Source organism: Engystomops pustulosus, chromosome 11, assembly GCF_040894005.1.
Source record: "Engystomops pustulosus chromosome 11, aEngPut4.maternal, whole genome shotgun sequence".
Classification (NCBI taxonomy): domain Eukaryota; kingdom Metazoa; phylum Chordata; class Amphibia; order Anura; family Leptodactylidae; genus Engystomops; species Engystomops pustulosus.
This window is the reverse complement of record NC_092421.1, coordinates 24,367,358-24,380,535: the sequence shown is the minus strand read 5'-3', so window position 1 is coordinate 24,380,535 and position 13,178 is coordinate 24,367,358. Positions and strand designations below refer to the sequence as shown.

The window sequence follows — 13,178 nt, the reverse complement described above, 5'->3', positions numbered from 1 at the left end:
TAATCAATCACTGCACCATCCCCCAGCTGCTGTGTATGAGCCATTCAGCTCAGGTTGATTAGTCCTGTCTGAACAGTTCAGGAAGCTCCATGAAATGTGTTTACGTAGGCATCCAGCTTTCCAAAGTCCTGAATTTTATAATTGTTTTTTCAGCAAAACCGCTCAGGGATTAAACAAGATATGTTTCTGCATCAGTGTAGCTACAGCATTCTCAAGGAATGTTTGGTTCACAATGCATAAAAACAAATGATTGATTTCCTTTAAGGTCAAGTACTTCTAACCAAACAGCATATTCCTATTTAGACCAGCAGGATAGAAATGCTTACAAAATGAAATCCTATAGACTGAGATGTCTGCCGTGCAGCTTGCTGCCACTTGCTAATAAAACAAGTTTTTTTAGATGACTTGGCAGATGATAACAGGGAAGACTATATTAAGTAACAGCATATACATAAAATGTCATCTGGTGCTCTACATAAAACAGCATACAGCTGAAAAAAAAGACTTTGAAGTGATTTCCCAAATGGTTTTAGTAGATTAGAATGCTTTTATTATGTTGTCTGTTGTAAGAATATTACATTTTATTGTTATTTTTACAAAGTCCTCAGAATGTTTGGCCTCTTTAGTATGCAGCTGCTCAGCCTTTCTACTCTGTACATTTGTCTGTGAATTGATGTTTTGCAGTGTTTTCCGAGGAGATCACCTCCTTACACACAGAATCTTTTAGCTCTTGCCCCAATCATTTTATAGAATTTATGCAGAATATGTCAGAACAAAAATTAGATTTTGATTCTGTAGCAGCAGAGGCAGCTGGAGGTTATGCAAAGGCTCAATTGTATAGTAACAAGACTATGGGGCACATTTTTACTAAGGGTCCGAATCGCGTTTTTCCGTCGGGTCTTCCGAATTTTTCAGTTTTGCGCCGAATTGCCCTGGGTTTTTGGTGCACGCGATTGGATTGTGTCGCATCGGCGCCGGCTTGAATGCAACTAAAAACGAGGGCGTGGCAGTTGGAAACCCCGACAGATTCGGAAAAATCGCACTATTTTAAAAAAAAAGTGCCGCTTGACCCACACTTACATGCACCAGGAAGAGGATGGTGAACTCCGGCGGACCTCGGTGCAGCAGCGACACCTAGTGGATATCGGCTGCACGACCTTAGTGAATCGCCGGAAGACCCGAATCCTCGTAGGAGAACGCGCCGCTGGATCGCAAATGGACCGGGTAAGTAAATGTTCCCCTATGTGTAGTTCTAACACTCTGAACCATCTGGAAAATAGAATCTTAATGAGATTTGGAGTTTATTTGTTTATTTCATTTAATTAATTTAGAAATATAGGTTATAGTTTAATTAACTTCCTATGTACACTATGAGATATCCACAGGATGTGCGGCCACTCTCCATTGCTGTTGCTCCAATACAGTTGAATGGAAAATGGCTGTGTTTGCCCGTCACATTTTCTCTTCAGGACCACTGTGGAAATGGGTCAGAGGATAGGTGGGGGTCCTAGTGGTAGGACCACATCTATCATCTATTGATGATATATCTAGTTGATAATAGTGTACATGGAAAACCCCATATAAGCTTACCGTCTAAGTCAGTGATGGCGAACCTTGTAGTGGCCGAGTGCCAAAAAAAACAACCCAAAACCTCCCTTATTTATCGCGAGGTGCCAACCAAAAATTAAAGCAGTAACTTATTACTCCTTGTTCTTCAACAACTTTCAATCATATTGGCCTCCTGAGGACACCAACACAGTTGAAAGATGGAAAATTTACATCATTTTAGCTTCTTTCCAGTGTCTCTCTGTACACAGAGAATTGTGGGGCCAGCAGGAGGTCCTCCAAAGATAATTCGGCGCTGTCTATACATTCTCCCTCTTCCTACATTCCCAAGTAGCGAAGTATCAAAATATGTCTGAAAACAGCATCTTTTAAGTTGCTTGGAACTGCAGGAAGGTTCTTTTAGTGCCATAGGTTCGCCACCACTGGTCTAAGCCCTCTCCATACAGGGCGGGTGTCTGCTGCTTAGGTGGGTGTCACCCTTTGTTTTGTTAAAGTTATTGGCAATGATCGTTGACCTTTTAACCACAGCCGTGAAATCATTAGAGGGTGGGGGGTGATCAGTCTTTCAGAAGCTCTGAGGCTTGTTATGTAAGATACCTTACACCCATGCCAACAGAATTATACTAGAATACTGTTGTATTGCAGTTTATATTGATCTTTAAGAGTTTTAAAAAAATTAAAATTTTTTTAAAAATTATAAAAATTCTAATAACTTTACAATCACCAATGGAATACCTGCGTATTAAACATATTCGTTATATATATAGTACAAAGAAGGGGTTATTGGGTAAATGACCTGGTATAGCTGTTGACCAAATGCTGGGAGAGGAGGTGCTGGATTATACGTGCAGTAAGGTACATTCATAAGTCCCTTTAGGTACGGATAAGGCAAAGGGACAAGAAAGAACTTTTATCTAAAGCGTTTTCGAGAGCAGCGGCTCTCTTCCTCACAGTAGAGTTCTACCCCCTAAGCTAATACTGAAATTAATAATCTCTCCGTATATCTCCATTTCTGCTTTCCTCCCTAATCGCTCACTACATACGGTAATGAGATGAATGAGTGAATAACATATTTACTATCTAGGTTCTTATATAATTGTCTACTCAGGCTATTATGGATAAGTATTAATAAAGATTTTTAATGAATAAGTTACATCAAAATAAATCAATATCACTGAGTTAAGCATGAGAATTAAAAACTACCACGTAGTGTCTGTGTTTCACTAGTATGATGAAAGAATTTATGGTTCATACATTAAAAAAATAAAAAGTAAATATTATGTATTAAAATGATCACTTTCACTATTATCGATTTATCTATTTAGACCCCTAGGGGCCAACGTGTCTAGATCAAAGATTCAACGGCTCTGTGCCCTCGACATTTGTTTAATAAAATTTCCCCCCCCCCCCCCTCCAGTTCTGTTTTATTTTCTCTATTGACCCTTATGTACCTGTTTGTAGTGTTATGATGTCATAAACACATTGGGGTAAAATTTACTTACCCAGTTCTATCGCAATCCCCGATCCGGACTGTCCAACGAGGATGAAGTCCGGCGCGATTCACCAAGATCGTGTGCCCGACATCCTGCATGTGTTGCTTCCCCGCTAAGGTCCGCCGGAGTTCACCTTCTTCTTCCAGGTGTATGTAAGTGCATGTCTTACGACACAATTTGAATTTTAAATCCCACGTCCCCGATTTGAGTTGCATGAAAAGTTGCGCCAAGATCGTGTGTGCCAAAAACCCCTGTTAAATGCGGTGCAAATCGGAAATAGTCGGGAAACACGATGGAAATGCGGTCCGCGGACCCTTAGTAAATGTGCCCCATTGGGTATCCCCTTGTCCCAAAATACCTAATCTTTCAAAATATCACAGCAACCACAACATAAGGTGAATCTGCTAGATATCCTAAATTAATGGGGTCTTTTCCTTTGACTGACACCTTTTCAAGCAATCGGAAGCAAGACGGTATAATGTAAGGGTAATAAAAGTTTGCTGATGATGGCACCAGGTGTTCAGTCTGTCTCTTAGAAGTGTGATGTGTCTGCTACCCTCATGCATGCTCAGACATTCCTCCAGTATTTTCCAACAAGCCTAAACCTGCAATTCATTATTTGCTTTTCTACGCTGCATGAGCTCTCTGGCAGGATTGGGTTGTTAGCAATGGAGAAATCCAATATAGCAAATGAAAATAGCTTCCAGCAAGAACGACCTTACTCCGGAGTGGGAAATCCATTATTACACACAGGGTAAAACGTGTTCTATCAGAATGTGTGAAGCCAAAATAACAAAACCTGTTTTATTAACATCTTCTCGCCCCTTGAACTGATGAAATCCGTCTCTGGTTCTTAGTGTGAGGCCTGGTCTCGTGGCGTTAGATATTGTATAAATATTACTGACTCGTTATATTATTAGTCTTAGGAGGTCATAGGGTAACGGCTATTGAATAGCAGCCATATGCCATGACCCTGTGTTGTTTGTGTACATTGTGTCATGTTCCCATTTCTGTCATTTAGCTGGACCTCCACCCATGGGGAAGAGTCAGAGATCTTCTGAAGAAGACAAAAAATAAGAACCAGAATAAACTTGGATTATCCTCAGCGTCACTTAAAAGATCCTGCCCCCAACTATACAGGTAAACCTTTATTGTTATTTCCCATTGATTATGTTGCCCCATATTACATATTACATATTCTACTGTATTGGATTATCATGTTTGTTAGTTACCAGGTAAAAAAATTCAGACTGTGTCCCTTATTGTATTTTTGCTTTTTGAAAAATGGGTTATTTTCTGGGGATGTCTTGTTTTTTTTCATGCACGGTGGCTGAGTGAGTAGCACATCTGCCTTGCAGCACTGGGGTCCTGGGTTCGAATCCCACCCAGGTCAACATCTGCAAAGAGTTTGTATGTTCTCTCCGTGTTTGCGTGGGTTTCCTCCGGGTACTCCGGTTTCCTCCCACACTTCAAAACATACTGTTAGGTTGTTTAGATTGTGAGCCCCATGGGGACAGGGACCAATTTGACATGCCTGTGCAGCGCTGCGTAATCTGTGTGCGCTATATAAATAAAGAATTATTATTATTATTATACACATTTATTCTTGAACAAAAAATCTAATTCAAATTTATTCATATATTATCTTCTCACCATCTTCTGCAATAATAATTATTATCAGCAATAGCAGTCTCCTTTCATAAGCACATCCTATAACTGCACCTCTCGGAGCTCCCTCTTCCTTGCAATTCCCTACTACTCCTTCTCTAAGCTGCCTTCAGCTGACATGCTATAGGGGGCCACATTTCAAATGGCTATAACCTAAGCACCTCAAAACACAGTTCTGCTGTCATTTTAAAGTAAACAATATTAAAGGGGTTTACTCATGAAAGAAAGTTCTTAAATTTTAATCCCCTAGTGATGTTTACACAATAAAGATCATTTTAACCCATTATTTTACAATTTTACTCAATTGTATTGCTATTTGAGCTCCTATTACTTAGTGATGGCCAGAGTGTCTCTCTTAGCAGACACTTCCTGATTCCTCTGTGCTATGAGATGTTGTGTGTTGATAATGTGCCTAGATTAAAAGGGTTCAGGGTTTATCTACACTTTTTATTTAGCTTTTGAAAATTCTAGTATCTGACACATAGGAAAAGAGAGATGAAACAGATCAGACAGATCAGATATGAAATCCATGAGATGGATATAAAACACAATGACACTCTCAGCTTTGCTACTGCACCTAATCAATGAAACACAGAGTCAGCTCTGCTATAAAGTCCTTATCTTGTCTGTATCTTGTAGAGTAAGTCTCTGCAGGCTGCTTACTGGCAGGAAGTGCCTGTGTCTGAGCTGTTCTTGTGATTCAGGGGAAAAGGCAGAAGACAGAGAGTACCGTAGTGCTATTCTTCAGAAGAATCCGACCATAGTCAGATATATGGTATATTTTGGAATCTCCCTTTAAGTATTGTGTTTCTAGCTGCCACAGACATATCCACAATTAAAGTTGCAGGGGGGAACGGTAGCTGAAAATTGCACTCCTGATTGTAACAGTGGAAATCTCTGGTTCTGTGGCACCTAGAAACACAATCCTTGTGCATAATTTAAGAGGATATTTTTTTCTTTAAAATTACGTCTGAAATATAAGATATAGCAGATTTTAGTTTGCCCCCTGTACTTAGGGATTACAGTAAGAGTAGGGCTTATATTTTATATTTTAAGGTTGAAAAAGCATGTAGGGGATTATTTTTGTGGTATGGTTTTTTTTTTTTTGGGGGGGGGGGGTAGTAAACATGGTACATGATGTATTTTTGTTCTACCTCCACATTGTTGTTTGTTTTTACCCATATCCATTGTACTTATTTAATATTTTTGTGGGTGTGTGATATCCTTTTGTCGTCATAATTCATATAACAGAAATAAGGAGGAAAGTATAGGTGGCTGTTTTGTTCAGGAGCTGAAAGGAAATAACCTATATATACACATATTCTTCAAACAAGCCCATACTGTCACATTAACATCTGCATTCAAGCTTCGAATTTCCTTCTATTGTTTGGAGATAAAGAAAACCCAGACTAAAGCATAATCTGTGTATTTCCTTAGATTTTTTTTTTTGGAAACACTCATTTTCAACAATTGTACTGCTTTTATGACCCCGTGGTCAAAGAACAGGACAGAGAAAGATCTACTTGATGTGAAATGACAACGTCAATTGTTTTATTACTTGTATAATATTTATTGAAGTCATTTTCATTGTTTCTCCTATTTGCCAAGAGATCTTGTCTATTTCTTGTTCTACTCACCATATACAGGCAGTCCCCGGGTTACATACAAGATAGGGTCTGTAGGTTTGTTCTTAAGTTGAATTTGTATGTAAGTCGGAACTGTATATTTTATCATTGTAATCCCAGACAGAACTGTTTTGGTCTCTGTGACAATTGGATTTTAAAAATGTTGGGTTGTCATAAGAACCAGGATTAACACTAAATCTTCATTACAGACACCTGTGATAACTGTTATAGCTGTTTATTGTAGCCTAGGGCTAAAGTACATTAAATTACCAATATCCAGAGGTCCGTTTGTAACTAGGGGTCGTATGTAAGTCGAGTGTTCTTAAGTAGGGGACCGCCTGTAAATAAAATGAAATGTATTTGTTTTAAAGGGAACATCCAGTTCACAATTAAAGTTAAAAATGCATTATATACAGGCGGCCCCCTACTTAAGAACACTCGACTTACATACGACCCCTAGTTACAAACGGACCTGGATATTGGTAATTTAATGTACTTTAGTCCCAGACTGCAATACACAGCTGTAACAGTTATCACAAGTGTCTGTAATGAAGAATGTGAAACCCCCTTTTAACTCCTTTTAACCTGCCCCGCTGTGAGATTTTATTACTAGAAGGTTAAAATTGTAGGCACCAGGCATTTTAAGTTTGTTTTGTGCATTTCTTCTGATTTCTTTATTGTGAACTGGAAATTATTTCCTATGTTTACTCCACAGACTGGACCCATGTGTACACCATTGCTAAACCATATGGACCACAGCAGTTCTGCTGCTGGATTTGTTCAAAGAAATACTGTATTACTTGTACAAGTTAATTATGAGTTGCTATAGTCTCAGGAGATGGCTGGAAGTCAATATATAGGTGAAAATCTCACCCATATATGTGAAATCTCACCAGATCACCTATAAAAAAAATCCCCTCCAAAATCATGTGAAAATGAGCAGAGAAGAGACATATTTTACCTTAGATAAGTCACTTTTAGTCACTTCAAAAGCTACTATAGAACAGAAGATAGCAGCTTCTGATGTCAGATTAAAGTATAAAAATCTCATCTCTCAGGCTTGTGGTGCTTTGGGCTACAATTGAGGAGATACAGACAGGTAACCAAGTAGGCAGGAATTAGATTTTTATCTGCAGCTCGTATTCCCAACTATTGCCAACTGTTTCTATCTTCAGTTCCAGCCTGATGTGTTCTGAAAGATGACATTCATATTCTTATTTAGACACCAAAAGCATGTTTATAGGTACTATAAAACCAAAGTTAGGGGCGTGCAAATGGACACTCCCCTTGCAGCCTCTACACTTGACTCTTCTCTGCTCATTTTCACATGATTTTGAAGGAGATTTTTTTTTATAGATAACTGCCTGAGATTTCACATAAAATAGGGAATTCTAGAAAGGACAAATTCCTAACCTATATGAGAAGGGTTAGTTTAATGGGGTAAAATTTGGGTACAGAGTCCCTTTAAATCTAAACATCCCCCTCCAGCAATGTCTAGCTGTGGGATAACTCATAATGACATGTGGTTTCTCATGGACCCACTAGATATTCCTCTATATTAATCTCATATTTGTGCTAACTGGAAACAAAGTTGCGTAAAGAGAACTTGGATGTGTTTTTCCACTAAGTATTCGTGCGGCCAGGAAAGAATGTGTGTAACATGTGAAACACGAGAAATGATGAGTGGAGATGTAGATTTTTCCACCGGGTGTCCAGCACCTCCAGATACACTGACACATCCTGATACACAAAGTGGAATCATCTATCATCATTCCTGTAATAACATTCACCTTCTTGTTTTATGATCATAAATACTATAAAATAATGCAATGCTTTCCCCCTTAGGCCTGATATTGCACATGGGGAGATTAAGAGAAGAGACAGAAACTCCATGATTGTGTTTGGACAGAATGTAAATCGAGAAAACACTTGGTCCAGTCTGTATGTATTGAACAGGTAAATATTATTTCATGACCTTTGTTTGCTTCTCTCATTGAAAAAGAATATTACTGTTATGATGTCTGACAACTTTCTTATATATTTAATACTTCTTACACACAATTGTATCCGGTCTAAGCAGTCATCTGTGCCCAGTCATCTAGCAATTTACTACTAGTAGTCCATGCAGAATGGCTCAGAAGAGAACTTATATGAACTGTATCGTACACAGTAGTGGATTAGAATTTTGGCGGTTAGGGTGGTAGCCCAGGGCACGAGCCTTCTCCAGGACCTATGGCCACACCAAATTTTATACATATTTTCCTGCTCTCAATACACATCTACACAAAACCAATTTTAGGACTTTTGAAGGTCCTCCAAAAGTCCTGAAACTGCTGATTGAGAACAGGCAGAAGGATGCATCCTCCATTCCCCAAAAAGCTGATTCTAGTGCCATATATAGGAAGTGATTCCAGACTTATAGGGGCTATAATATTCATGCAAACCAGGGCCCATGGCAGTCTTACGGCGCATTTACACCAATGTATGTCCGCCAGGTCATAGCCGGGCCTACATACGTCCCGCGCCATGGAGAGGAGGCAAGTTGACCCCTCCCCTCTCCATAGAGAAACATGGTGCACGGCGCGTAACACGGGAAAAGATAGGAAATGTCCTATTTTTCCCCGTCTATTGAGCGGTACAGTTACGCACGTATGCGTCATCGTAATGCTCCGTGTGCCCATTGCCGGCCTATGGATGACGTATATACGGCCACAAGCTTGCGGCTGTATATACGTCCCCCAACGATCGTGTGAATGCAGCCACTGATCATACATTATTTATAGTAATATGTATCTTGTATATTTGCAGGAAAGAAGACGATATGTGAATGTACAGCTTGTATGTGGCCAGAACAAACGGGAAAAGGATATAGAAGACAAATGTATAGAATGTATCAGCAAGTTTTATGAGAATGTGTTGTATGAAGTTTATAAGGATAAATGTCCTTTCATGTTGAAATACTGGAACTATAGTAATCTGTGAATTACACCCACTGCTATTTATTCTGCTGTGTGCTCCTATGAAGTGTTCTTTCTATTTATTACCTATAACCCCTATTCTAGGAAGACCACAAGAAAGCAGTCGACAGGATTATATAAGTTTGGTATCACCATGGGAAGATACATTAGCTGCCAGTTTCTAGCTTCTTGTGCACTGGTTTCAATCTATTTCATCCTCCGGGAAAATGTATCAATTATGTTTTTCCTTTTTCACCAGAGAAGATTATTTTCAAGGATCTTCTGGCCTTGTGAAATAAACGCATCTGTTACTTTGTTTTTTATCCAAATATCTTGTAAGGATATTATTTTACAGCACAGGATGCACTTTCAGTATTCAGACATTTCTATAGGACTATTAAAGGGAATATGTCAGCAGTTTAATCATACAGTGTTTGGTAGCAACCCTGGAGAGCCATGTAACCCTACCTTTATGTGTGTTGTTAGTAGCTGCGAGATTGTGAAAAGTGAAGTTATAATTCAGAACTGTAGCACTCCAGTGGTTCTGGTGGGTCTTTCAGCCTGAAGAGCTTTCTGCTCTCTGCACTGTGCTGCTCCACAGCGCCTCTCCTCTGCCATGAGGAGGAGCTGTGTCAGACCTTTGGTTGGATACTGACAGCAGTCACTCAGAGCAGAGGAGAGTGGCCCGGGAACAGTGTACTGCAATAAGCAGAAAGCTCTCCAGTCTAAAAGACACATCCAGACCTAGATGAAAAGTGTATTTTTCATATCCCTGCTGCTACTTACCACACACACAAAAGTATAGTTACACAGCCCTCCAGGCATAAAGGCTCTCTGAGCCTATACCTAGCACTGCCATCAATTTATTATGTTCAAAACTCATGATTCCCTTTAAATTTGTGTTCCCAGATCATATTTGGATATTTTGGTGATAAAGTGTTGCACCGCTGCCACATTCTAGGACAAGATTGATTGTGTTTTCAGGGCTTTAATATTGATGGCCTAAGGAGAGCCTTAATCAATCTGCTGGTCCAGATCTATGGACAAATAAAGACCTCCTTACTTTATGTAGTGGCTGTGATTGGTACTGCAGCCCAGTCTCATTCAATTGAACAGCACTGACCTATAGTAACCAAGCAAAGCTTTATGTGATTTTTGTGAAATAATCCAATATTGTGCATAAGACCTGAAATGTCTTATGTAATCTTTCTCCCCCATCTCAAAAAGATACAAACAGACATGTAAGACCTCTTTGGTAATGTCTTGGAGACAGCTAGAGAAACCCTCTTTTTCTTTATTTCATCAAAACACTTAAATTCCAAGGTTTTTGGTAATTTTTAACAGTGCACAATAACTCTAACATATGCAGACCACCATAGAGTTAGGTGAAGCACTTACCAAAAACATTCATATTACCGTATTTTTCGGACTATAAGGTCCACAAAAAATCCTTTGATTTTCTCAGAAATCAAAGGTGCGCCTTATAGTCCAGTGCGCCTTATATATGAACCGTACTTACAGACAACAGCTGCCTTGAACTGTGCACAGGTCTGCCACCTGCTGGTCATTCATCCCTATAAACAGGTGCTCCTTATAATCCGGTGCGCCTTATATATAAACCTAGACGTTTTAGCAGGCATTTATTGATGGTGCGCCTTATAATCCGGTGCACCTTATAGTCCGAAAAATACGGTATCTAATATCCCTATTTGATTTTCCTAGGATGATCTCTGTCATTAGAAACTATACTATCCCCTTATGATGGCTACATAAATATTACGTTTTAAAATTACGCTTATAATATTGGCACCGGGTATTTTCTTATAGATAGAGTGTATATATTGTAAAAAATGTCATACATATCTATAACCTAACATATTTGTTATCTGGATCCTTTTGTGTTTAAGGGGGAGCATTTGGATAATAGAGCAGATCATCCCAGATTCTCACAATATGAATGCTGGGCCATAAACAGAATATGGGCTACAATAAGCAACCTGTGCGCTACAGACTCAATAGGCAATGTGATTTCCCAGCACCAAAGGTTATACTGCTCCTATTCCAATAATAAGATAATAGGGGATTTCTATTGAGTTTCACAGACTGGAAGTACTTATAATGGTAATATAAGATGACAACATATAGTATATATTGATCTTACTGTACATTGATAAAAGTCAGATGTTTATGATGTAAATAGTTACATGTGCAAAGACAGAAGTGTACAGGTTGACCCTGATGTTCTCTATATACAAGAATTTATTATATCATTAGAATTCTACACCAAAATTGGACATATTAACAAATATTTCACTTCTTACCTGTATCCTTACCTGAGTTACCAATATGGATATTCAATTACAGGTTGGGAAGGATTTACTCATCATGTCTAATATTTAGACAATGTAAACATAAACCAGCCAGTCTGAAGGTGTGATATATGTGGCTCTAGGTGGATGATGGATTGGTGCTTCTTTGGAGACTGTACACCACCTATGGCTTACGTTACTTTCAGATCACTTTATTTTGATACGCTTAAAGCAAAAAAAGCTCCCAATATACATGCTGAATCTATCCATAAACATACACTGGCAGGCAAGGCGATCCTTTTTACCTCCATCTTTCCATATACTGTATATAAATAGTAGCACACTACATCTTTCCATCCTCTTTCTGAGCGACATATATACCCAGTGGAGGCCATAATGACCTAAGTGGGCGGATGCAAAGTATTGCATCCGTTCACGCTGAACCTCAGCAGCAGGCAGGGAGGGGAAGGAACAGAAGAACGTGTTCTTCCATGTATGTGCATACAGTGCGGTAGTTCCTATAAGGACACATAGGGGCACATTTACTTACCCGGCCGACAGTGTTCCCGAAATACGGAGTGTCCGACTATCATGCACTCCGGCACGATTCACAAAGATCGTGTGCCGATTTCCTGCATGTGTCGCTTCCCCGCTCAAGTCTTCCGGAGTTCACCATCTTTTTCCTGGTGTATGTAAGTGCATTGGTTGCGACACAATTTGAATATTAAATCCCACGCTCAGTCCAAATCAGTCGGATCGTCCAGCACCCCCCCCCCATTTCTGTTGCAAGCGCAATTGCGCCACAATCCGATCACGTGCCACAAAATCCCCAGTTGAATACCTGTCCCAGCGGCACAAATCTTCTAAAAGCCGACGAAAGTGTGATCCGCAGGACCCTTAGTAAATAAGCCCCATAGGCAGTTGCCCAACATATCCTTACAACACAGGACTTAAACATAGTGGGAAAGTAGTAGCCTTACTTTGCTCTAAAATTTTGCCACACTCTTTTACCCACAATGTTCTGTCAAGTGGGGCATAAAACATATCTAAAACGCATAATTAATGGGGTGCTGTATCTTTATCTAGAAATCTGGACAGTAACAAAGTGAAATGTCCTGTACATGTCTATGGGGGATATGGACACGTTATATCAGTGCAATTGTCTGAAGTGTAAATGATATATTCCTACTGTATGTCTTGCTGGAAATCTTCTTGGCTATTTGTGTGGCTGATAAGATTGTTTACTCGGATTATTCTGTGAATAGTCTCACTTTGATGGCTCAGATATGTTTTTTACACTGTTGTTACATACTCACATTCCATTTCATATAATTTTTATAAAATTAACTCATACTCTGTTTCTACTTTCTACCAGCATTATCCTACAAACATGTTATATTTATAAATGTATCAGCTTATATTTTTACAAGTTTGTAAAATATGTCAAATGTTTAATAAACTTCTACATGTAAAAGGGAAATTTGTTGTATCTCCTGTAGTACGTGTTTATTAAGCTTAACTGTCTCTGACTGTTTCTTGTCTGTCTCTGAGTGTCTCTGA

At 39.2% G+C, this 13,178-nt stretch overlaps 1 protein-coding gene across 1 annotated transcript in view; it reads left to right on the top strand.

Annotated features, from left to right (window-relative positions):
• Nucleotides 1-13,065, top strand: part of LOC140106668 (uncharacterized) — a 52,248-nt gene extending 39,183 nt beyond the window's left edge. Inside the window, exons 6-8 of the mRNA XM_072131221.1 lie at nt 4,081-4,199; nt 8,198-8,308; nt 9,161-13,065. Of these exons, the coding sequence (XP_071987322.1) occupies nt 4,081-4,199; nt 8,198-8,308; nt 9,161-9,179 (249 nt within the window). The 3' untranslated portion in view covers nt 9,180-13,065. The remainder of the gene's footprint in view (nt 1-4,080; nt 4,200-8,197; nt 8,309-9,160) is intronic.
• The last annotated feature ends 113 nt before the right edge of the window (nt 13,066-13,178 follow it).